Raw genomic sequence first — 25,716 nt, 5'->3', positions numbered from 1 at the left:
TCACAATACTTCCTGCGCACTTACAATTTACTATCTCATTTAGAGATGGGCAAACTGAGGCACAGAGAGGTTAACTCTGAGCAAATGTGTAAGCAAGCCAGGCAGTGCTTAATTTCTGCCAGGGCTGAATCCCGGCACCTCTAGGCTTGGCAGTTGATAGCCAGGGCACCTCTGGGCTTGCTGCGTCAGTTATGAAAGTAAAAATATTGCTTGAAGCCCGGCACCTCTTTCATTACAAATTAAGCAGTGAAGCCAGGTATAGAACCCGGGAGTCCTGGGGCACTTCCTGTCGTTGCTAGATGACACTGTCTTCCATTGGGACTCTTCTAAAGCGTGGCTCCTGCTCTCGTGTTCCTCCACCTTCTGCTAAAAACAAGATCAGAGAAAGTAAACCAAGACCAAATAAAACCAGCAGCCCTAAGGGCTAGCAGAGCCACCACCCGCCTCCTCCCACAATCCTGCTTTGTTAGGGTGTGTGGACCACCTGCAGTCTCGCTCCCCCAGCAGAATCGAATCAGGATTTTCCACCGCATGGTCAAGTGCCTTAGTCACTGGGCTACAAGTGAGACCCAACTTCCTTTGTGGTTTTTGGACCTATGTCCGTCTGGTGACTGCTGCGCTAAGTGAATGTCTTCACAGCAGAGTTAACTCAGCGGATCTACACTCCAAGTTACTCCTCTCGAGTGAGAGTGGCCACACCGTGAAACAGCACTCTATCTGCTGTGTCCGCACTGGCACTGCACTCACTCGTGGTGCGGCGCTAAGTCTTCCAGGGACACATCCCATAGTTCTTTGTGCCCCAGTGTACTGAGCCACTCTAGGAATTCCTTCCCCGTGAATTCTGGGAGAACTTGTCTGTCCTCTCTGGATATGAGGGGGATTGTGGGATGGCGTTAGAGGAGTAGCAGCATTAAAGTGGCGATAAATTGCCTCCACAAGAGAGGGTGGTTGTGTTAGCAGCTGACAAGTTGCACTCAGTGGGACTTGAGTTAGGGAAGACAAGCCCTAAGAGGTGAAAAGCAATAGCGTTATAAGGTCTAAGTGGTACTAAGGCTCCACTTAAGCCCAATTTTAGAGAGTTTAAGTGGTGCATAGGCCTCTGCGCTGAGGTGAAGTTTGCCCAGAGAGCCTAGTATCACACCTTCATAGAGATTAAAGCCAGATCATCCAGTCTGACCTGCTGCACATCATAGGCCACCTCAACACCAAGTCCAACAACTGCAATTAGACCAAAGCATTACAGCCTGTAGGAAACTAAACCGTGACATGCTACAGGCAGAGAACAGGAGGGACTGAGGTACACCAATGCCCGAGATGCCTGCAAAGGCAGAGACATGAGAATTAAGTGAGACATGACCCAGGTTATAAAGGGGAGGTGTGTACCTTGTGCACACATGATATTCCTCCTGCACACGGAGTCAGGAGTACGTCCAGATGCTTCATGCCAATGTTTTCAGCCACCCCAGGATGGACAGAATGGGCGTACCACTCCATTGACACTGATGCTGATTTTAATTGACACAGTAATTCCTTTGTGCTTTAATTACGTCCTCTATCTGTCATTTGAGCTCCAGCTTTCTTCTCCATTGGGAAACCCCTATAACGCTTAACTGGATGAACATGCTTTACTTTCGCCTCTGTTTATTTTACTATGGAACACTTCCCAGTAAGACTGTCATGCACGGTTTACTATCCCCATCTAATCTGGGGTTTGTTTAAGCAAGTTTTATTATAAATAGACCATTTGTATAAATCATTGCAAACTAAACAGATTTGTTTTGATATCAGGTATTAACTGAAGGGCGCTTCACAGACTTTTCTCTAAGTGCTGTATTTTACAGCTGTTTTTATAATAATTGCAACCTTGAGAGGAAAGCATCTCTTTTTATAGATGCAGTTTGGGAACTAGGGAGTTATGGTGTGTTAGTGGCAAAATGATATATGTAGGTTTCTTTCTGAATAATATGGCACTCAAGAAGAGATTAGGAAAGGAAGAACTAGGTCAGGGAGAATTAGACTGTCATGGAGACATTCTTAAGGTTTACATTAGTTAACTTAATTTCCCCACATCCCTACAGGCCAGAGGACCTGTTTTACCGTCCATCACTGGATAGGAAATAGCACAAGGAAAGCTATTCTCATGCTGTCTCCCACCTGGCCAAAATGAGGAAGCCAAGTGAAAGGAGTGATGTAGGTCATATTATGTGATAACATTCTTCCCATTCCCCTCGTATCTCAGGAGGACATTAAGCAAAAGCTACTAGAAGGTCCAGAAGGGATCACCTCAAACAAGAAATCATCACATACACGCATACTAGAAGGGAAAATATCAGGAAACCTACCAGGAGAGCATACAAGAAACCCAAAACAACTATTCTAAAAACTTGACGACAAGCAGTCAACAGAAAAAAACAAAAAGTGGAACCAACTACAACTCCACAGCCCATGGCACACCACCTTCGGGAGCAACCATGGTGCCAGGACCCACCAGGTGGTCACTACATGACACACTAACATCATCAATTTACCACGACTATCCCTCACTGGAGCTGAATATCTGTACTCTCCCAGGATCTGGACTTCTGCCCTACCATAGAACCCGATACCGTACTGACTTGTGGAGAACTGAAAAATTCTTTTGCTGACTCTGCCTCAAAGAATTTTTTCAGGACAATGACGAGACCACCCACAACTACCACATCCCCACCAACAGTCATACGGAAAAAGTATCATCAGACTGGATACCCCACAGTGGACAAAACCACACTCTTGAAACATTACATTGATTGCTTCAGGAAAATAATTGACTGTGAAATTGTTAACAAATGTAACATCCATCACAATCTCATTGCCACCAAGAGGACAATTATACAGTCCCTGAAATCAAACCACCAGATAGTGATCAAACCAACAGATAAGCGAGTGCAGGGGGGCACAATAGTTTTCAACTGTGATGACTATGCCAGCAAGGCCAACTGACAACTCTTTGACAGCACCTATATAAAGAACTCAAAGAAGACCACACACCACAATTCACCCAGGAATTTAAGGATATCATGAAATCATTCCCCAACCAACTCCAAGAGAAACTCAACAACCTCATCCCCCACGAACCCACCTCGGGGACCTTCTACATCTTTCCCAAGATATGCAAACAAGGGAAGCCAGGCAGACCCATCATATCTGGCAATGGCACTGTAAGTGAAGGAATATCAGGACTCATGGAAACCATCCTCAAACCACTCACCACACAAAGGGCCAATTTCATCTGGGACTCAACCAACTTCCTGCAGAAACTCTGCAACATTAACAACCTCTCTCAGAACACCACCCTTTCCACCTTGGATATCACCTCCCTATACATCAAAATCCCTCACAAAGGCAGCATTGCTGCCTGCCTCAAATATCTACAAGACAATGGACAACACTCAGGTACCCACCACAAACACATCACCAAAGTCATCCATTTGATCCTCACCCATAACAATTCTATATTCAACAATGAACACTTTTTTCAAACCATCGGAACAGCCATAGGTACCAGGCTGGCTCCCCAATATGCCATTCTATTGATCGGCCATCTCAAGGAAGCATTTCTGGACAAATGCACCATGAAACTAGAGATATACCTGAGATACATGGATAATATGTTCATGCTCTGGACAGATGACCTAAATTCCCTCACAGATTTCCACCACAACTGCAACAGTCACCACCCATCCATTCAAACTCTCTCTAAAACACTCCCACACCTGCATCAACTTCCTGGACACCACCATCAGATTCAGAAATGGACCCCTACAGACAACTATGTACAAGAAACCCACAGATCACCACATTTACCTTCACAGATCCAGTAACCACCACAAACATACTAGCAAATCTATTATCTACAGCCAGACACTCAGCTACCACAGAGTATGCTCTGAGGAGAAAGTCCAGGATGTACACCTTAATACCACCTTTACAAAACTAGGACTCTCCACCAGAAAAATAGATTGCATCATGAAACAGGCCACCCAAATGGCCAGATAGAACCTGCTTCAATACAGGGGAAAAAAACAACCCTTCAAACGCACACATCTGGTTGTCACCTACCATCCCATACGGGGAATCATTAAATAACTACAACCCATTGTGACATTCTATACCTTGGGGGAGTGTGCTGTAACCCCCATATTCCTCATTTCATATAATCATGATCTTAGGTATAAAGCAAGCCTTCTAAGATATCGGGGAAAGGGTATGATCTGCTGAAAGTCATTTCTCTATCCACAGATGTGTATCATTAATGCATATGAGGTTATGAGAACTGTGTAATATGGTTGTCACTAAAACATACTGTAAATTGGGGGAATCAGCCAGATATTGCTCCCCAGAGGCAACAGTAAGGAAAGTAACCAGTGCCAGGGCAGGATGTCAGACAACCCAGCAACAAAAAGAAAAAGTGAGCTGTAGCTCACGAAAGCTTATGCTCAAATAAATTGGTTAGTCTCTAAGATGCCACTAGTACTCCTTTTCTTTTTGCGAATACAGACTAACACGGCTGCTACTCTGAAACCCATCAACAGTCATTGTCCAGCAAGGGAGCTACAATGCAACAACTCACCTGCATGAGGCCCCACCAGGGGAATTGCTCAACCTTGCCTGGAGAGACTCAGAAATGCCCCCCAGACATGCCTGGACTCGTGCTCCCCTAGCACATGGACTGAGAGCATAAAACAGACAGAGTGGACACATACTGAGCCCTTTTCCTGCCCCCACCTATGCTGCAAGCAACCAAGACACTAAGAAGAAGACAAGACTCCAACACAGGAGACTGGCCCTGGTTTAAGGAACAAACCTGTATATTAAGGACTGCAATATCCAGTGGAGTGAGAAAAACTGCTTAATCTAGTTGCTGCCTAGTCTAACAGGTTTGAGAGTTTAGACTGCGTGCTTATATTTTCTTTTCTTTTGGTAACCACTCCAGCTTCTTATGCTTTGACTTATAATCACTTAAAATCTATCTTTATAGTTAATAAAGCTGTTCGTTTATTCTACCTGAAGCAGTGCGTTTGGTTTGAAGCATGCCAGACACTCTCCTTGAGATAACAAGCCTGGTACATATCAATTTCTTTGTTAAATTGACGAACTCATATACGCTTGCAGTGTCCAGCAGGCATAACTGGACATTGCAAGACGGAGGTTCCTAGGGTTGTGTCTGGGACTGGAGATATTGGCTAGTGCCATTCAGTTGCAAGTAGCTGGGAGCAGCTTACATGCCAGAGGCTGTGCGTGAACAGTCCAGGAGTGGGGGTTCTCACAGCAGAGCAGGGTAAGGCTGGCTCCCAGAGTCAAGGAGTGGAGTGACCTAGCAGATCATTGATCCAGACAACACCAGAAAGGAACGTCACACCCATATCAATGGGGACACCAACCTGAAAGAAATCTTTCCCAACCTCCCCGCTTCTGCCTTTCAAACAACCCCCGATCTCACCAAGTGCATCCTCAGAAGCAAGCTCCCCACAAACCAGGACACACCAACTCAAAGCAGCACAAAACCCTGCTAGAACAACAGATGCAAACTCTGAAGACGTATCTCTATTGCTACAATGAGCAATACACCCTCACAACGCACCTTTCAAGATCCATGAGCCCTACACATGCCTAGCACAACATTTGGTGTACCTTATCCAGTGCACTAAATCCCCCAATAAAAACTATGTGGGTGAAACCAGACAATCACTACATTCTTGAATGAATTCACACAGAAAAGTAATAAAAGACAAAAATACCCTATCACCTGTGGGCAAACACTTTTCACAAAATAATCACTGCATAACTGACCCTCAGTCCTTGTCCTCAAAGGAAAGCTGCACAAATACCTTCAAAAGGCAAGCTTAAATTCATATCTTTGCTAGATACTGGAAAACATGATCTTAATAAAGACACTGGATTTATGGCTTTTTACAACAATCTGTAAACTACTAACCCCTGCCCTCTTTTGGCCTATGACTGCAGAGGTGTTAACGAGCTACTTCACCTTGACTGGTCTCTTAGACTATGTGCTAACTACTTATGCTAAACAATCTGCTCCACCTTGTGTTTAGCTGTGACACTCTGAATACCTTTCCAGACCAGAAGAAGAGCTCTGTGTATCTCAAAAGATTGTTTCTTTCACCAGCAGAAGTTGGTCCAATAAAAGATATTACCTCACCCCTCTAGTCTTGCTAAGCAGCCACTAAGCAGACATTTTTATATCAGCAAGTGTGGACAACCTGCATCCAAGAGTTTTAAAAGAGTTAGCTGAGGAGCTTGCTGGACCATGAATGATGACTTTTCAATATGTCTTGAAGCACTGGGAAAATTTCACAAGCCTGGAAGAAAGCTTATGTTGTGCCAATATTTAAAAAGGGTACACAGGCTGACCCACGTAATTATAGGCCTGTTTGACATCAATTCTGGACAAGATAATGGAGTGGCTTATATGGGATGTAATATACGGGAATAAAGAATTAAACTAATTGGACATATTTTTTGTGATTAGATTACAAGTTTGGTTGATAAAGGTACTAATGTTGATGTAATAGACTTCTGTAAGGCATTTGACTTGGTACTGCATGACATTTTGTTTAGAAAACTAGAAAGCTGTAAAGTTAACATGGCACACATTAAAAAGGATTAAAAGCTGGTCACGTGACATTGTAAATGGGGAATCGTCAATGAGCAGGTGTGTTTTCAGTGATCTTCTTCAAGGATCAGTTCCTGGCCACACATTAATTAACCTTTTTATTAATGACCTGGAGGAAAAAATAAAATTATCCCTGATAAAGTTTGCAGATGACACATAAATTGGAGGGTGGCAAAGAATGAAGAGGACAGGTCACTGAATCTGGATCACTTGGTAAGATGGGCACAAGCAAACAGTATGTGTTTTACCATGGTTAATAGAAAAATGTATACCTCTAGGAACAAAGAATGCAGGCTGTACTTACAGGATGGAGGATTGATCCTGAGAAGCAGTGACTCTGAAAAAGATTTGGGAGGGGGACCATGGCAGATAATCAGCTGAACATGAGCCCCCACTATGACACTGTGGCCATAAGAGCTTGTAGCCCAGTGGGCTAGCTTGCCTTTATTATATTTACTGCTCTGCATTATAGTCAGCAGTAACGCAAGAAACCTACAGGTCTGTATTCTGTAAGACATTAGCTTCATAGAATATCAGGGTTGGAAGGGACCTCAGGAGGTCATCTAGTCTAACCCCTGCTCAAAGCAGGACCAATCCCCAACTAAATCATCCCAGCCAGGGCTTTGTCAAGCCTGACCTTAAAAACTTCTAAGGAAGGAGATTCCACCACCTCCCTAGGTAATGCATTCCAGTGCTTCACCACCCTCCTAGTGAAAAAGTTTTTCCTAATATCCAACCTAAACCTCCCCCACTGCAATTTGAGACCATTACTCCTCATTCTGTCATCTGCTACCACTGAGAACAGTCTAGATCCATCCTCTTTGGAACCCCCGTTCAGGTAGTTGAAAGCAGCTATCAAATCCCCTCTCATTCTTCTCTTCCGCAGACTAAACAATCCCAGTTCCCTCAGCCTCACCTCATAAGTCATGTGTTCCAGTCCCCTAATCATTTTTGTTGCCCTCCGCTGGATGCTTTCCAATTTTTCCACATCCTTCTTGTAGTGTGGGGCCCAAAACTGGACACAGTACTCAAGATGAGGCCTCAAAAATGTCAAATAGAGGGGAACGATTACGTCCCTCCATCTGCAAATGCCCCTACTTATACAGCCCAAAATGCCATTAGCCTTCTTGGCAACAAAGGCACACCGTTGACTCATATCCAGCTTCTCGTCCACTGTAACCCCTAAGTCCTTTTCTGCAGAACTGCTACCCATTCAATCCCTAGTTTGTCGTGGTGAATGGGATTCTTCCGTCCTAAGTTGAACCTCATCAGATTTCTTTTGGCCCAATCCTCTAATTTGTGTAGTCCCTCTGTATCCTATCCCTACCCTCCAGCGTATCTACCACTCCTCCCAGTTTAGTGTCATCTGCAAACTTGCTGAGGGTGCAATCCACGCCATCCTCCAAATCATTTATGAAGATATTGAACATAACCGGCCCCAGGACCGACCCTTGGGGTACTCCGCTTGATATCGGCTGCCAACTAGACATGAAGCCATTGGTCACTATCTATTGAGCCTGACGATCTATCCAGCTTTCTATCCACCTTATAGTCCATTCATCCAGCCCATACTTCTTTAACTTGCTGGCCAGGATACTGTGGGAGACGGTGTCAAAAGCTTTGCTATGATTCAATATCAGGCCCTGATATGATTCTATATCTATCATTCTACATCAGGCCCTGATCCTCAAAGGTGTTTAGGCACCTAACTCCCACTGATGGTGCTTAAATACCTGTGAGTATTTGGACCTCTGCTTACAACCTCCTCTTCCCTCTATGTCCTGTTCTTCTCCCTCCCCTCCCCCCGACACCCTGTGTCTCTCCCGCCTCCACCCAACTCCCCTCCCCCGGATACCTTGTGCCTCTCCCTCCCCTCCCCAGCTCCCCTTGAGTAGGCCCATTGAGTTCAGTGGGATTGCCTGTAGGGGAAGATGCTATTCCCTGTCAGCAAAAGTGGATGGGAACCTGGGAGGCAGTGAGCATGAGATGTTGAGTTCAGGATCCTGACATAGGAAAGAAAGGAGAGCAGCAGAATACGGACGCTGGACTTCAGAAAAGCAGACTTTAACTCCCTCAGGGAACTGATGTGCAGGATCCCCTGGGAGAACAGCACGAGGGGGAAAGGAATCCAGGAGAGCTGGCTGTATTTTAAAGAATCCTTATTGATGTTACAAGGACAAACCATCCCGATGTGTAGAAAGAATAGTAAATATGGCAGGCGACCAGCTTGGCTTAACAGTGAAATCCTTGCTGATCTTAAACACAAAAAAGGAGCTTACAAGAAGTGGAAGATTGGACAAATGACCAAGAAGGAGTATAAAAATATTGCTCGGTTATGCAGGAGGGGAATCAGGAAGGCCAAATCACACTTGGAGTTGCAGCTAGCAAGAGATGTTAAGAGTAACAAGAAGGGTTTCTTCAGGTATGTTAGCAACAAGAAGAAAGTCAAGGAAAGTGTGGGCCCCTTACTGAATGAGGGAGGCAACCTAGTGACAGAGGGTATGGAAAAAACTAATGTACTCAATGCTTTTTTTGCCTCTGTCTTCATGAACAAGGTCATGTACTCGAAGGGGGATCAGAGCTGGGCAGTGGGTTGCGGCGCAGGAGGAGGTCAGGGATGCAGGCTCCAGGCTGCGCTTACCTCAGGCAGCTCCTGGAAGCAGCAGCGTGTCACCCCTCCGGCTCCTACGCAGAGGAGAGGCCAGGCAGCATGTTGAGCTGTCCTGTCCACAGGCACTGCCCTCGCAGCTCCCATTGGCCACTGCGGAGCTGACACTTGGGGCGGGGGCAGCACACGGAGCCCCTTGGCTGCCCCTACGTGCAGAAGCTGGAGGGGGACATGCCACTGCTTCCAGGAGCCGCTCAGAGCCAAGGCAGGCAGGTAGCCTGCCTTAGCCCCTCCGTGCCACTGACTGGACTTTTAAAGGCCCGGTCAGCAGTGCTGATCAGAACCACCAGCGTCCATTTTCAACCGGGCGTTCTGGTAAAAAAACGGACACCTGGCAACCCTATGGGAGAGGCACAGGGTGTTGGGGGGAGGTCGGAGAGACACAGGGTGTTGGGGGGAGGGGAGTAGGATGGAGGCGGGAGAGACACAGGGTGTTGGGGGGAGGGGAGTTGGGCGGAGGCGGGAGAGACACAGGGTGTTGGGGGGAGGGGAGAGAGAGGCTCAGGGTGCTGGGGAAGGGGAGGGAGAGGCACAGGGTGTTGGGGGGAGGGGAGTTGGGGAGGGGAGGGAGAAGCACAGGGCATAGAGGGAGACGAGGTTGTAAGCAGTATTGTAATGATTCAGTGCCCTTGCAAGACAAGACAGTTGGTAAATGACTGGAATTTAGAATATAGACCAGAACAGGGCTACTTTGGACTCACTGGGTGCCTGACCTGAAACCCTAGGGTGTGAACTCTGCCCCTCTAGGAATGGGAGATATGGGAGAAGTGATAAAAGACAGGGGGACCATTGCAGTGATTTCACAGGAGGAAGGAGGAGAATGGGCTTGAGGCAAGGGAAGAGAGGGAGACGGAGGATGAGGGAGGGGGTGTTTGTGAAGTGAGGGGTGGGGTAGGAGAGGGAAGGATGAGGGGTTTGTGGGACAAGGGAGCTGTGTTTGGGGACGGTGGGTTGAGCTTTACAGTGGTAGGAGGGAAGTTACACTGTTCGAGGTCTTCAATGGGCTAGTGGTACTTCAAGAGAGAGTCTTTGTCGCCTGTCTAATGACTCCTTCAATGGCAGAGTGTCTCCAGTGCGGGTCACATTGCCTGAAGCTGAGGTGAGTGGCACAAGTCCTTCATCCCTTCAGCTCTGCATCTGGCAGAGCCCCCAAGATCCATCCAGATCTTGGCGCATCCCCAGGCTTTGGGGAAAGGACTGACCCCCTTTTCCTTTCCCTCCTTCCAAGCCTTCCCTGAGGTTTCCTCAGAGTTCTCCATGGCAGAAAACCTCAGTAACATATCTGACTTCCTCAGGGGCATGAGAACAGAACTAGGCAAGAGACACACAAAAATCACTGCACGCAACACACTAACTCCTCTCCCACCCTCTGGCTGCTGGCAAACCCGGAGCTCTAAGAGAGTTAAACATCCAGCAGGTTAAGGGTATCGCATCTTGTTTTAGGAAGCTAGATGTCACCTTGTTGCTATCTGTGGAGCCATGCTTCCCCATTTAGCTGCACGGCATGCACCTGCATTCTTGGGATTTCTTTTTACAACAGTGGAATGCATTTTCTCATTTATTTCCCTCTCCCCTAGCACTGCAGGTTGCATTGTTCCCCCTTGTAGTGCTGTGCTTGTCAAGGCCAACTATAGCCCTGAACTGTTGTCAGCTAAAATGCCTAGGTGCAAAATGTCAATGCTGTTCAGTATGACACATTGTCTCCAGCTGGTATCAACAGCCACTTACGGAATGACCCTTTTATATAAATATACGAATTGTAGCAATGTGCCTCCATTGGGCCACACTTGCAGCTATTTTACATTGCCAACATCCCTGCGTAGTCACTGCGCATCCTGATAAAGAAACAGTATGATTGTTACCCTTTTATCTTCCGGGGAAAATAGTTTTGTTCAATACCACTGATGGCCTCACCGGCTTTAATTATTTTTTCATGCTATTATGCAGCCTTTGAGATATGCTTGCTTCAGAATTTGAAATGCTAACTACTTAAGCAGTATTGTAATGATTCAGACTGCAAGCCAAGACAGTAGTTAAATGACTGAAATTTAGGATATAGCTCTGAAAACTGGGCTAGTTTGGGCTCAGTGAGTGCTTGACGTGAACCCCTAGGTAGTGAACTCTGTCCCTTCACTGAACAAAACTGTGACTGAAACAGAATGATCAAGCATTATGGGAAGTCACATGCTGAAAACCTTTCTATAATGCTAGAATACAAAAGACTATATTTTAATTCTAAGGTACTATGGTTTTACTTTGATCTAGTTGATTTCACTCAAAAGGGGTAAATCTCATTAGCTGAACTGGAGCAGCCAATATATTTTACATATTTTAATGTCTTCACAGTGAAATGCTGGTTGGTATTGAAGCCAGTGATTATGACTGATAATTAGGCAGCAAAAAAAAAAAAAGGCCAATTAATAACGCCAGGTGGGCCAACAATTTGTGGACGCTGATGTTCATAAACCACCCAAAATTTAGACAAATAAGTGTAAGAGCATATGCAGACTTGAAATACGTATGCTCGAAAATGCAAGTACTATGGAATATATGTGACACTAAGAAGTAAAAGCAATATATTTGGGAAGAATTTTTGAGGTCTGTCATGTGGCAAGCATGTGGGACAAGGTAAGGGTTATTATAGCCCCATGATGCCTGAGCAATCACCCTTTTGTCTCAGGGTAGTGTAGCGTAGGGGCCAAAGTCAATGTGGCTGCCCTCTCTCAGGGCTGTGTGGCCCAATGGCCAGTGTCAAATATGGCTGCCCTTTCTCTGCAGGTGGCCAGAATCGATAAGGCTGCCCTCTTTCCGAGGGCTGTGTGGCCTAGTGGCCAGTCAGGGTCGACGAAGTAGGGGGACCTGGGCCCTCCCTACTTCACCAGGTCCCAGCCCAGGGCCTTGTCAGTGGCAAGTGTGCTCACCGCTGAGTCCCTGGGGATCTGACCGAAACACACTGACTTAATGCCTGGTTCTACAATTGGTCCACTGTCTAGTTCCCCTGGGCCACTTCCTACTGCATCTCCGGGTTCTTTGGCCTGTGCCGCTGCCAGTGGCTCTGACCTCTCTCGGGTGTCTGCAGGTACCTGGATATCCACTGGTGTCTCTGAGCCTTTGGCTCCTGTGGTCTGGGGCTTCAGCAGCTCCCTGCACTGTATGTCCTACCTCCTTAGTGGTCAGTCCCAACTGAGCCCAGCTGTTCCCTTTTATACTTGGTTTGCAGCTGGAGCATGCCCAGCAGGGGTGGGGGGGTGTGGCCTCCTCGGCCCATAAGGTGGAGTTAACCCCTGCAGGATCAGTGAGGGGCAAGCATGCCCTGTCACAAGGTCAAACAAAAATGCTACTTACCTGGAATCTCTTCTCACTTTGACAGATGAATGTTCAGCTAGTGCTGACTTGACTTCTGGGTTTATTTGTTTTTATAGTTACTCACATGAGAAGGGAGATGGATCCTGGATTTGCAAAACACTACTAGGACCAAGATTTTCACAAATGGGTACCCAGAAGTAGGCTTCTATGGCCACATTTCAGCACCTAAATAAGTGGCCTGTTTTTTTTCCAGATGCACACCCAGCAGCTCCCTTTGATGCCAATGGGAGCGGCTGGGGGCTCAGCACTTTTGAAAAATCAGCCCATTTAAGTGCCTCAGTGTGGACTTAGAAGCCTAACTTTAGGCACCGAGTCTTGAGATTCTTCACCTAGATGACTCAGAACAGCTAAGTGTTCAACACTTTGACCCAGCTTCCACTTTGTTTTTTATCACACACATCCAAAGGAACTCCAATGGAGTTATTCTAGATTTACACTAGTGTCACTGAAAGGTGATTGTTTTTCCTGTCTAGTTTTATTTATTTTTTCAATTCCTAAGACAGAGTACACATGACTCACGCCATATGTCAGCAGTCTTCATGGCCAGCATTTCCAATGGCATAGGTTAGGACCCCATGCAGTCACATGTCCTAGACTATCTTCCCTCTGGGAAGCAGTGCCTGTTTGTCATCAATCAATGAGTCTACCGAAATGGACAGGAAGACCAATGGCAGTAAAGGTAGTATTGAAGCTGACAGAAGTGGTTAATAAGCTAGATCTACTATTAAATAGAAGAGAGGGAGGGAACACGAGAAAGGAAGTGATATAATTCTCTGATAACTTGCTGTCTTAAGCAAAGAAGAGGGAGAACCCTGCAATAAATCAGTTGTGATGTGGAACCAATGAAAATAAATGTATTTTTTTTAGAAAGAGAATACAGGTGTTGTCTAGAATCAGACTGGGGAGGCAACTGGAAACCTGAGAAGCTGCATGTTTGGCTCACACAGAAAACTGAAGGATGATCCTTCAAACCATTGGTCATTCAGGAAGTCCTTACTTACTTCAGTATCTCATTGACATCAATGGCATTACATACATGCATATGGTTTTGCAGATTGGGCCACAAATCTTATGAAGAATAATGCCAGCATTCTGTCCAACCAGGCTGGAAAGCTTGATGCTACCAAATGCTCCAAAACTCAAAGGAAGTCTTTTGATCCAGCAAGGTGTATTGAGGATTGTATTGGAATTGCAAGTTATCACTTTAAGAGCAGGGATTCCTGGTCCCTCACACAGACTAAGGGATGTTGTAGTGAAGGGTACATTCAGTGGCAGTCTAGAAACAGCCAGGCTAACACAAGGTGTAGTGACTTGGGCTCTCTGCCTTAGGGAGCAGCCTGCTTTGTCTCTCTCTGTGTTTTGCTGACTGAGTATTTTCTTCTGAATTCTAAGTATATAAGCAGTGTTCTGGTGCAACCTTCCAGCAAGAGTACTTGATGTTTTCATCTAACTTCTCTCTGTGTATAGCATGAACATAACAAAGGTGAATTCCCAGGTAAAGCTGACTGTAGACTAAGCTACCTGGATGGCTAGGTACAGGACATTGTTGTGGGTTCCTAAAACGCTGCTGTCCTCTTGCTGATGTTCACTAAATGAAACATCTCTTTAGCACTTAGGAGGTGTTGGGAGTGCTGCTTTAGTGAATCCATAATTCCTTCCATCTGCAAGCATCAAGATAAGAATTGATATAGCGATTCTCCATTTGATAAATATCTTTATTGATTTCTTTTATTTTTATCCTGTTTAATTATAGGACAGTCATTAGAAAATCAGAAATAAGCATTCTAATAAGCCACTCGGTCATCCTCTTTAACCGTACTGAACTGAAGTATTAATTGGGCTTTCCATCTTTGGCAGGGTAAAAGGGGAACATGAGGGAATTACAGGCCAGTATGTTTAATTTCTATGCCCAGTCAATTGCTAGAGCAATTAGCAAAGCAGACATTTTGAAATTATTTAGAGCAAAAAGAGATAACCGGTAACATGGGAAGAAGGGGAAATTACCAGGGGAAAGAGGAGGATGTATAAGAAGATATTAAGGACCTGTTGGAGCAAAGGCAGTAAAAGGGAACAAGGACGTGTACAGGTACATGAGAGGCTGTGGAGATGACTAAACAAAATTTAGTTGTGTATTTAACAGGCAGGAAGAGCAAATAACAGACGTCAGGGAGACAGATGAAATGGCTCATAGCTACTTTGCTGCAGACTTCACTTAAGAAGCAACTCACAGCTTAATGCAATCGTAGTTAATGAGGAAACAGAGAGGTTACCAGGCAGCAAATAGGCTAAAGACGAACTACTGGAAAATATTCAGCTCATCAGACAGCCAGTGAAGTTCAGCCTAGAGTGCTAAAGGGCCCAACAGAACGAATATGGAAACACTGGCTCTTATAGGGGAGAGATGAGGTCCCCAGAAGGCTGGAAAAGGGAAAACACAGAGCTTTTGAGAGAGAGAGAGAGAGAGAGAGAGAGAGGAAGCACAGAACGAGTGAACTGCACTCACTTCTGCTTAGCATCAGTACTCAGTACACTTCTAGCACAATTAGAGCCTAATCCAACACCCACAGGTGCAACTGAGTCGTTCCATTGAAGGCAGTGCTGCGGTATTGGGTCCTTAACACAGAAGTCGCATTGTAAGCATCCATGGGACAAGAAGGTGATGTAATCGATGAAATGGGTTTGCCAATAACAAATTATGGTGATTTAACCTGAATTATTTTTCTTTGCTAGGATAATAAGCTGAATGGATCAAGGAAATGCAGTGGGCCTAGTATATCATTATGACATTTCATTTAGTTCCTTGAGGCATTCTCTTAGGGAAACTACAGAAACACAGATTAGCTAGATCGCTTGTAATATGGATACAAAAACAGGTCAGAGATTAGATATTCAGTATCTGAATCTAAAACTATTCAGCATACAGGCTTCACTAATTAACTTATGTGGAACCACTTTACCTTTGTCCTTATAAGAATCTCATTTGGTAAGTTTCAGACCATTTCTGCAGGCAATCAAGTCTATACTTTATATTACTGCAAGTCTCCAAAAGAATGTAGTATGGGTTTGCATAGCTGGGGCTAGTCTGACCTGTATAAAAGGAGATTCAGTAGGGACCAAGATGATGGAGTAATCAAAGGCACAAATACAGAGCTGAGAACACATGTTGGGAAGTTGAACCCCAAAGGATGGTCTGGGGAATTTGAAGGTAAACTGATTGGTTTAGCAGTGTGACATTGTCCCATACATACCCTACTCAGTACTGGCTAGGTCTCCACTGGGGTTCAGTTGTGGACATCACCAACCTAAAAAGAGACAATTGGAGAAGCCAAAAGCTGGTAGGATGATGACCTCTGGGAACAGATGAAGTGAGCGCGGCATACTAAGACCCAAGGAAGAACGTGCCTTTCATCAATCTGCACTGTAGTAGCATAGGCATGTCACTGAAGAGTTATTGGATTTCAAAGAGAGTCCCATTAGATATCCTTGGCCAAAGGGGCAAGGACAGTGCATCATGGATCTTTCTGGACATGGGGAAAATTTCTCATTGCTCTCAACAATGGTGTTGGACTCTTTTGAAATCAGATCTAACTGATCCATTATCAGTAAAACTAACAAGGAGGGTGCATTGGTCTAGTGGTTATGGCACAGGACTCCTGAATCTGCCGTTGACACGCTTTGAACTTGGGAAGGTCACAACTTTCAGTGCATCAGTTTCCTGAGGGAATGCTGAATTCCTGAACATATGTAAAGTGTTTGGAGTTCATTGGGGAAAGGTTTTATGTAAGTGTCGATATTTGTATAAAATTATTGACACGTAAAGAACTGTGTGTGAATTCAGCTAAGAATTCACTATGGTCACTAGGCTTCATTTAATTTACGTTTCTTTGTTACCCATTTAAAAATCTCAGCATCTGATAAGTGTTTCCACAGTACAGGCTCTGAGAGCACACAGTTATTTCCTAGACCAACCATATGGGAATGCTGTGTCTCAACCCCTGTGTGGCAACACGTGTTGACAGTCGCAACCCTATAATAATTTCGCAATGGAGCGTGGAAACTGGAAGGGAAAAGCTAACAGCAGTTTTCTTTTTAGCTGCTTAACTCCTTTTTACAAGTATATCTCCATACAGAACATGCATTTGGGACCTGTATTCCCTGCTACAGTGGGACCTCCCTTTTTGGAGGGGGAATCCTTCAAATGTCTAGGCTCACCACAGATTTCATTGCCCACTTTATTATGGTAAGAGCATCCAACATGTGGAACAAATAGCACTGTGAGAGTTGAGCAAATAATTGTGGGGGCTTTTTGTTTGGGTGGGGCAGGACACAAAATCTGGGAAAAGAATTTAAAAATTCAAACTGAAATTGAATTTTTTGGGATTTTCTCACCAAAATGAAAAACAAAAAATATTTTTTGTTTTAGATCAAATAAAATGTTTTGTTTAACCCAAAAACATTTTTTGCTTCATGTTTTGATTTTTTTTAACCGTTTTTCTTTGTTTGCATCTGATAAATAAATGTAGCTAAATTTCAAAACAAAATGTCATTTTGAAACATGGTCAAAATGAACCACTTTGACTTTAAAAAAAATCTTTCTTTTTTGGCTGAAACTATTCACTTAATTTAATTCACTCGATTCGTGATTAGTTTCAGTGGCTCCAAAATGCATTTTTCAGCCACTTTACTATTTGCTAAAAATAATTCACCAAGCCCGTAGTCCCTCACTTTTTTCTCCCCAGAGAACTCATGTGCATGGACTCTGGCAGAAAGAAGCTGGGCCACTATTCTCCTGCTGCAAAGGTGATGGAAAGCAGGGTGCTAGAGTCCTTATCCCATCCCATTTTATTTAAAATGAAGATTTGAGTTCGGTGCTGGCTCATAAAGCCTTATCTTGTTAATTCTCTCAGGCTAGCCTCTAAATGTGCACTCACTTCTTTATAGCTGGCCATTGAATGTGACTGAAAGGGCCGTGAAACTGAAGGCACCAGCAACAATGTTCTTGGCACATTCTAGCCAGACAAAGTAATAAGCACAGCAAGAACCAGCTACAGTCAAAGGACTTATTTTCCCCCTACTCCTAGAAGAGGGAAAAAACCCTAAGTTTTAATTGATGTGCCAGGATTATTATTATTATCGTGTAGGGGATTTGTTCAAAATTCCCATTAGTCTTTTGTTGGATCAATTGATTAATGGCCTGGTTGTTATCTCTTGATGCTCTCCCCAAAAGCTTTCTCCAGCGAAAGCAATGGTGTTTCACAGCCATCGAAGTAGGTGAGATCTTTGTTGTAACCATTATACAAGGCCTTCAGAGCATGTTAACATCTTGCTGCATTTGGAAGCAGACATTTAGATTTTCTGCCACTGCGATCCAAATTAAATGCTGAAGTAAATGCCTCAAAGGTAAGTGGCGGGAGACAGGTTGAAAACAGCTTTATTACAGCCATCATTTACCCATGGAGTGTCCTGCTGCTGGTAACAACCTTTTCAGAGTTGTAGGGTAACATGCAGTTGATTACAACTGGCATATGTCGATATTGAGTCATCTATATATGTGATGGGCAGCATAATGTTACTCTCTTGGCATTCCTTAGCTTTTCTCGCAGCCATAGAACTGCATATAATAATACATTACCCCCACTGGACATGGACGTGAAGAAAGCTAGTGTTACCACCACCACATATTGCATCACAGAGACAACACAAATGCTGCACAGCATAAGGACAAAAATCCTGTCTCTTCCACTCTGCTTAGCAGGGAAAGCTTATTTGTAGGGGGGGACTTCAATTAGACCAAGTAGCAGATCATCAAGCAAAGGCAGATTATCTTGTGTTGGGGAAATAATAGGCCTTTTAACTAGTGACTTGGCTTTTAAGAAGTATGTTGTCAGCCAGATCTGTAACTCAGTGATTTGAATGGGCCTATTCACATTTACACCAGCTGAGGAGTTAGCCTGCATATCAATTGAGCATGATGGTTGCTTCGTGAGTTTTCTGTTTTCTTTTTTAAAAAGCTCTGTCAAAATATCAACCCTTTGCTTCCAGCTCATAATAACTGCACTGTCCTACTGCTTCATCTTTATGGAGTTTTTTTATTGAGGTTTTTAGCTTGGGTGTTTTACATGTGATTGTACAGAGCATTTAAGGAATAGACACAAAAAAGAATATACACAGAGGAAAAGGAAACCAAGCAAACTGCTAGTAGTTAAGAAAATGTTTTGTTGGCAAGTTTTTGGGTAAGAATATCACCAGCTGAAATGTGTACATGAATTATATGACTGATAAGTAGCAGGCACCTGTAACAGCTATTTCAGTTTGGAAACAGAAGGTTTCCAAATTAAAACTAACTTGGCTAGACTACAATGTTTCCACGTTAAATAGAATATGTCTCCTAGGACATTGTATACATATTGTTTCATTTATCATCCATATGTTCTTACAACTTGCCAAAAATGAATAGCTTCTATAGATACCTTTTCCTTCCTGTTTTCTGTCTCAGTCTCCAGTGGTGGAGAAACCCATAAGATTTTGTTACATAAAAGCAGGAAGTTCTGACTCTTGATTAGTTAAAGACATTCGCTTGGCAAGTCTGTAGATCCAGCTGTTTGCCTGACCAGAGATCAGCAGTTTGGAAGTAACGGTAACCAAGAAGACTGTATATATAAGTTAGTTTATATCGACTCATTCCAACTGAGTAGTGAAAACAATTATTCACTTCTGATGAACCAATTAGAAGGCAGATGCAAAGTTCCTTCTGATTGGCTCCTCTTCAGAAGTGACTTGATGGTTCTTTTTTCTGAACTTCAGTCATCGTTTCCTGGTTAGTGCAGATGTTTGAAAGAAAAGCCACTTCACTTTATTAACCCATGGCTATTGTGCAACATTTTCCAACCTTGGAATTTCTGAATGTACATAACAACACACACACTGGGTTCACGTTTTGTTGACTGATCCTCAAACTGTTTATTGTTCCTCCTCAGGGGACTAAATTTCCATGGACGTCTGCAACTGGCACCAGGGGCTGTTCAGACACCAGTACCAAACCTTCAGCTGAATAGGCAGCCCATTGGATGGCCCTAGTACAGCTAGAGTGATGGTTACTGTTCAGACACCGGTGCTGCACTGCAAGGCATATGAGCTGCTTTGTACTGACTGAGGCCTCTGGGTTTGTAACTCAAACCCTCTGGGGACCATGTGGTCTCCCCTTTGTCACAGCACCACCTGGGACAAATCATGGGTCCTCCTCTTCCTTTTCAACAGGTGAATATTATCCACTGTACCCCTAGCTACTCCCCAAACACACACACACATGCATCACCCATTCTCTCCCTCTCCACCCTCACAGAGCTGGCATCACAGAGCAATTGAGGGCGGTGAGGAGGAGATAATTACCGCCCTTGTTGCCAGGTTGTGGGAGGAAGTCAATGGCTTTGGAAGAGGTCTCAGATGTGTTTGAACCAGCCCTAATAGCTGCTTATTGTGGCATTGGCTCTGTCCGGACGCTTTGTGCAACATCTTCTGAGCTGTGTACATTACACGTGTTATTCTACACTTACGTTGTATTCTCACTTGGGTTTGGCTTCTAGCTGGCTTGCTACTTTCTGGTGTACAACTGGGGCGAAGACAAGATGAAGACTATAGATGCATGCTGCTCTATCGGACTATATTGGAAAGAAGAACCAAATGAATGATAACAAGACATGCAGGGAAACAAATACTGTTTTAAACTCCTCAGCTGGTATTGGTGGGAGGGAGGAACAAGGGAGAGGAGGAGAATGGAAAGTAAAATATTTATAAAAGCTCTTGACAGTGTGCTTTTAATTTTTTTCTCTATCATTCCAGATTTTCCTTATCCTACAAATAAAATATATACAGGGAGTGATGCCTGGGTGTGACAGCTTAGAAGAGCACCTTTCCTGACCATGCTAGGAAGCTGTTTTCAGTGATTTTTACCCTTTTCCATATGACACACAATTACACAGAGCCATTTGAGAGTACTGCCTCTGATTCCAATCCTGTAATGACTGCACACCAGAGCTCCTGAGTAGGTCACAGGGATATCCACATGTGTAGTGATTACTGTATCAGAAGGCCTACAGTGTACTCAGAGTGCATCACATTTTGTCCAAATCTTTGGAGTGGAGCAGTTTTGAAATAGATAACCAGCTAGTGTCAATCAATGGGACCTACATTGATTTCAGTGGTGTCAGGCTGACATATATCAGCTAGGGATCTGGCTCACTGACTGCTGCGGGAGTTTGCAAAACTCTGGTTGTTTTGATCCCAGACCAACTGCTCCTACAGATGAAAATACTACAAACTGACCTAACTTCAATGACGTATTAGGAATGGCCAACAGCTTCCCTGATCACAGAGCTATTGTTAATTTTGTCTCTGCTGATCTGCACTTCAAAGACTCAAAACAACAATACAGAGGAAACAAAACTGAGCGCTTCACAAAACAAGGGAAGATTATCTGATTTCAATTTTGTGCCATGGGATGTTCAGAATTCTACACCACAAAGAAGACCCTGAGACCGCATTACACTTCTATGCTTATTAATATCTCATAACATTTCACCCCTGCAATAGTCACTAACCAAAATCGGCATTAAGTGAGGTTAAATAGCTAAAAGCAAATATGAGCTTGCCCCCTTTTCAGTTATTTTTCACGGAGGAGGGACACTAGCAGTGATCGCAGTTCAAGCTTGTGTGCTCTTAGGATCTCCATAGCCAGTTTTTAGTACGGTAAGATATCTTTTTAGTCCTGTTGCTTGTGGAAGTCTGCAGGGTCTTCTGTTTTGTGTATGCTGTTCTGCGCAGGTGTGTGTGATGCAAAAACGTGGTGTGACTGCTACATTAAGGATGCACTATTACAATTGCAAAGCTTGGCAGTTGCAATTCAGTTTCCAGTAACAGTACGTAGCGGTGCTATTTTTACATAAGCATCTGTACATTACGTTATTTAGGGCCAGATCCTGGCCCCCAGCCCTCCTGCTTTGGACAGTTTAGGCAGCCGCCTGGGGTTTGGCCTGGTGGCATAGGCCCAGCACAGTAAATTCTACACCTCTGCCCCTTCCTGGCTGCAGTTTAGGGGTGCTCTGACAGGAAGAGGGGATGGAGCCATACTACTGCTGCATACTGCTGACCCCCAGCTGCAGAAGAGACATTTAGAAGCCAGTGCTGCCGGATGCTATTTAGAGACAGCCCTGACAGAGAGGAGGAGAACAGACAGTAAAATATTTATAAAAGCTCTTGACAGCCTCTTTTAATTTTTCCTCTAGAGTTCCAGATTTTCACAATCTCTCTAATGCAAACTGTCCCTGCAGCAGCCTTGATGCCGACCAGGCCGGACAGAGACACTCTGCAGTCAGCCTATAGACAGAAGGGCTTCATAAAACTGTTGAAATCTTAGTGAGTGCCAGCGAGCTGTCACTTCAATTACCTATAGCTTAGCTGGCAACATGCCCACACAAAGAAGTACGTGGAAGTCATTGCTGTCTACACATTGCTTCCCCATCAGAGAAGTTTGGTTGGGAGGGATGGGAAATGGGTGGAGTCTTGGTTCAGTCCTCTAGCATGCAGCCGAGTAGAAAATTACAGGGAGCAAAGGAAACACTGGATCTCTGCGTCACAGCACCTCCTAGGCCACTCCTGGGGAATGCAGCTTACCCACTGCCTGTTGCTCAGGGCTGTCTAAAATCACAAAGTAGACATCATATCATGCTTTTCATTCTTCCCCCATTCCCGGCAAAGTAAGCACTCCAGGGAAGGATTGTGAACAAGATTTTTCCAAAAAGGATGTCTGAAGTTAGGCACCTAAATAAGAGGTCTAGTTTCCAAAAGGTGCAGAGCCATCAGCAGCACCACTGAATTCAGCTACTGTTGAAAATCAGGCCACTTATTCAGATACCTAAAAGTGGATTTAGGAACCTAACTTCAGACCAAAATTTTCAAAAAGTGGGAGCGTCCATCCATTTATCCATTTTTTGTTGAAGCCTGACCCCCTCCTTTTTTTTTTCTTTAAGTGTGATCAAGATATTTTTAGGCGGGAAAGATGTATTTATTTTTTCATTTCCCTGTAAATCAAAAAGGTAGATGACATTTTGCAGAGCCTTGGGGAACAAAATTCCTTCCAGTATAGGCAAAGCATACACATTTCAGCCCTCAAAGCTTTCTGTTTTGGAAAGTTCTGAGCATGTTAAAATATAAACGAATTTATAGCTGTAACTATAGCATTCACTGCTGCTGACTGTGATGTCTCTCTCATAGGCATGCTTGTGTGCACACCCCGCTCTAAACACACACTTCAGTTATTCTTATCTGCTGTGCTTTCCAGATGTTTTGTGTTTTCGAAATATTCTGATACTTGGGAAGTGCTTAGCAGCTTTGACTTTCTCACTGCTACATGCAGAAAATTTCAGACTTCAAGGACTAAATTCATGAACTTCAGAGTTCAATTTTATGTACTGCAGATTATGCAGATGACATCAACACATTGTAGCTCAGTTAAAATCGGTACTCATTGACACAGTAGAATCCACTGTCCTGCGACTACAGGTCAGCATACAGTAGCCTTCACCATGCCAGTGTCCAGATGGTTAACACAACATGGGACCATGCCTTACAGTAAAGGGCGAGAAATAAAACCAAGCAACAAAGGCTTAAAACTGGGCACGTTCAGTCCTGAGAAAAGAAGTCTGAGGGGGGACCTCTTAACAGTTGTCAACTATATTAAGGGCTGTTATAAAGAGGATGGTGATCAGTTGTTCTTCATGACCACTGGAGGTAGGATTGGATGTAACGGGCTTAATCTGCAGCATGAGAGATACAGGTTAGATAGTAGGAAAAACTTGCTAACTCTCTGGGTAGTTAAGCTCTGGAACAGGCTTCCAAGGGAGGTTGTGGAATCCCCATCACTGGAGGTTTTTAAGAACAGTTTGGACAAACACCCACCAGGGATGGTCTAGGTTTACTTAGTCCTGCCTAAGTGGTGGGGGAATGAAGGTCCCCTTCCAGCCTAAGTTTCTGTGATTCTGTGAAAACTATGTTGGATTAATTTCATTAACAGAAATAGCAATTTTATCCCCTCGGTTTTGTGAGTCAACCTTTTTGATGTCTGTATGTTGCAATAAGAATGGATATTGTAATGCAGGGTTGGCATGGGATGAAAATAGACCGGTGTAAAATGAAGCGTCTCCTGCACCCAGAGAGTTGAGAAGTGAGGGAAGTTGGAGGAGAGAGCATGGATTGACAAATGTAGGGAAAATAAGAGAGGTGAGGGGAAGGAAGCCTGTTGACTCCTCAATAAATGGGCAGTGGAATGGATAAGGTAGGGAGACCATGACCGTGCCAACATCACAAGGATAACTTTCACTAGGATACATTGATTCACCAATGTATCAACCATAAAAGAGCTCTTGTTCTACATCAGGCACACCAGTAAACGCCACCTTTATCAGCCACTGGCCTTTTATTATGACAATATTCACTGTGAAAGATCTTACCCTCTGTCTGGATTTAATTCTGCCATGTCCCTCTACAAGCATTTTGGGAGTCTACTGCTGTTGAAGGTTTTGTCCTTCTCAAAAATATACATAATTCAAGTATAGTAGAACATCAGCAGTGTCCACTTGACTCGCTGCACTGAAGTTATGTCCATAGAGAATCTGAAATTGTCTTTGCTTTGCATGCGCAAATCTACAGCATGCCATTTGTCTCAATCACACTGACCCCATAATAATAAAAAGGGCAGGAAGTTTTAGGGCATCAGGCTGACAGCATCAAGACCAAGAGGGAAGACTGGGTTGTAGGTGTTTCCCACAGGGCTACAAAGACAACTTGTTCCCAATGGCTAGGCACTGAAGTAGAATGCTGCTTGTTCTTGAGGGTAAAATCTAGCATCTGCAGCCAGCTCTCTGTGGTTACCTCCTACATTCAAAAATGGGGTTCCCTTCAACACATATTTCCAGTCTGAATAAGTGGCTAGCAGAATTCATCCAGATAACTAGCAATGTGTGGTGTTGCGTTGTTTGTGATTTCTCAGGGCCAGATTCTAATACCCTTAAATGTTGATTAGTACTTTATTTCAGGAGTAATGCCACTGAAGTCAGGATGGCTGCTTGCAGAATAAAGTACCACTCAAGGTGAGTAAAGGATAACAGAATGTGGCCTAAAGTCAACAACTGTGTAGCCAACGTATTTTGTTCTTCAAGCGGGGAAAGCATGCAATAATAGAGGCATCACCTACCCACCCCGAATCCTTCTTCTCTAACTAAAGTTAGTTGGAGTTTTGCCACTGACTTGCACGGAAGCAGGACCAGACCTTGACAGACCAAGGCACAAAGGCTCTATGAAAATTAGTATCTAAGTCACTTTATATCAGTACTGAGTGTGCCCCGAGGCACTTATTTTTGTTGTCAATCTTCCTGTTCTATTTTGTTGATTTTTCTAAATTGCATATTTTATCTCTGGGAAAGTTATATAATTGTGCTCTAGTAAAAAATGAATTTCGAGGAGAGTTTGGTATGGCAAACAACACATATAAAGGAGACACCCCAGATTAGGAAAGTAATTTATATATGTCTTCCCGGTTAAATACTCGGAGGAACCATCAAGCTCCTGTTAGAAACTGGAGGTCTCTATAAAGTGGCTGAAATTGACCATGGAATAGTTGGGAGGATCCAGTGTTCTTTTTTTAGATAATTTGTTTCTCACTGGTCCACACCATTAAAATATAAAGACCACAAATGGTGGCTAGGGAGACCTAATGTGGACTTGTTTTACTCTTTGCCACGCTACCAATGGATTGTAACATCAGAAGAACCGAAGTACCAAAAAGATATAATGGATATTACAGTGCTAAAAAGGTACAACACATGAAATACTGCACTTAAATTATCTTCATGTCATAGGCTAGTTTATACAGTAGAAACCCACTAGACCTATGCAGTGACCTTCTAAAAAGCAAGTTCACTTCCTCTCATCCCTACCCCAAGACAAAGTACACCTA

The 25,716-nt window shown here is 44.0% G+C and overlaps 1 protein-coding gene across 2 annotated transcripts in view; it reads right to left on the bottom strand.

Moving 5' to 3' along the window:
- Positions 1–223: 223 nt before the first annotated feature.
- The window catches only part of ADGRL3 (adhesion G protein-coupled receptor L3), an 806,525-nt gene continuing 781,032 nt past the window's right edge, over positions 224–25,716 (bottom strand). The window contains exon 25 of one of the 2 annotated variants that reach the window (XM_037896575.2): positions 224–363. In XM_037896575.2, the coding sequence (XP_037752503.1) occupies positions 296–363 (68 nt within the window). In that variant the 3' untranslated portion in view covers positions 224–295. Of the gene's footprint in view, positions 367–25,716 lie in introns of both variants that reach the window. The other variant, XM_037896573.2, reaches the window with a different exon arrangement.

Source organism: Chelonia mydas, chromosome 4, assembly GCF_015237465.2.
Source record: "Chelonia mydas isolate rCheMyd1 chromosome 4, rCheMyd1.pri.v2, whole genome shotgun sequence".
Lineage (NCBI taxonomy): Eukaryota > Metazoa > Chordata > Testudines > Cheloniidae > Chelonia > Chelonia mydas.
The sequence above is the reverse complement of the archived record's forward strand: the minus strand, read 5'-3'. Positions and strand labels throughout refer to the sequence as shown.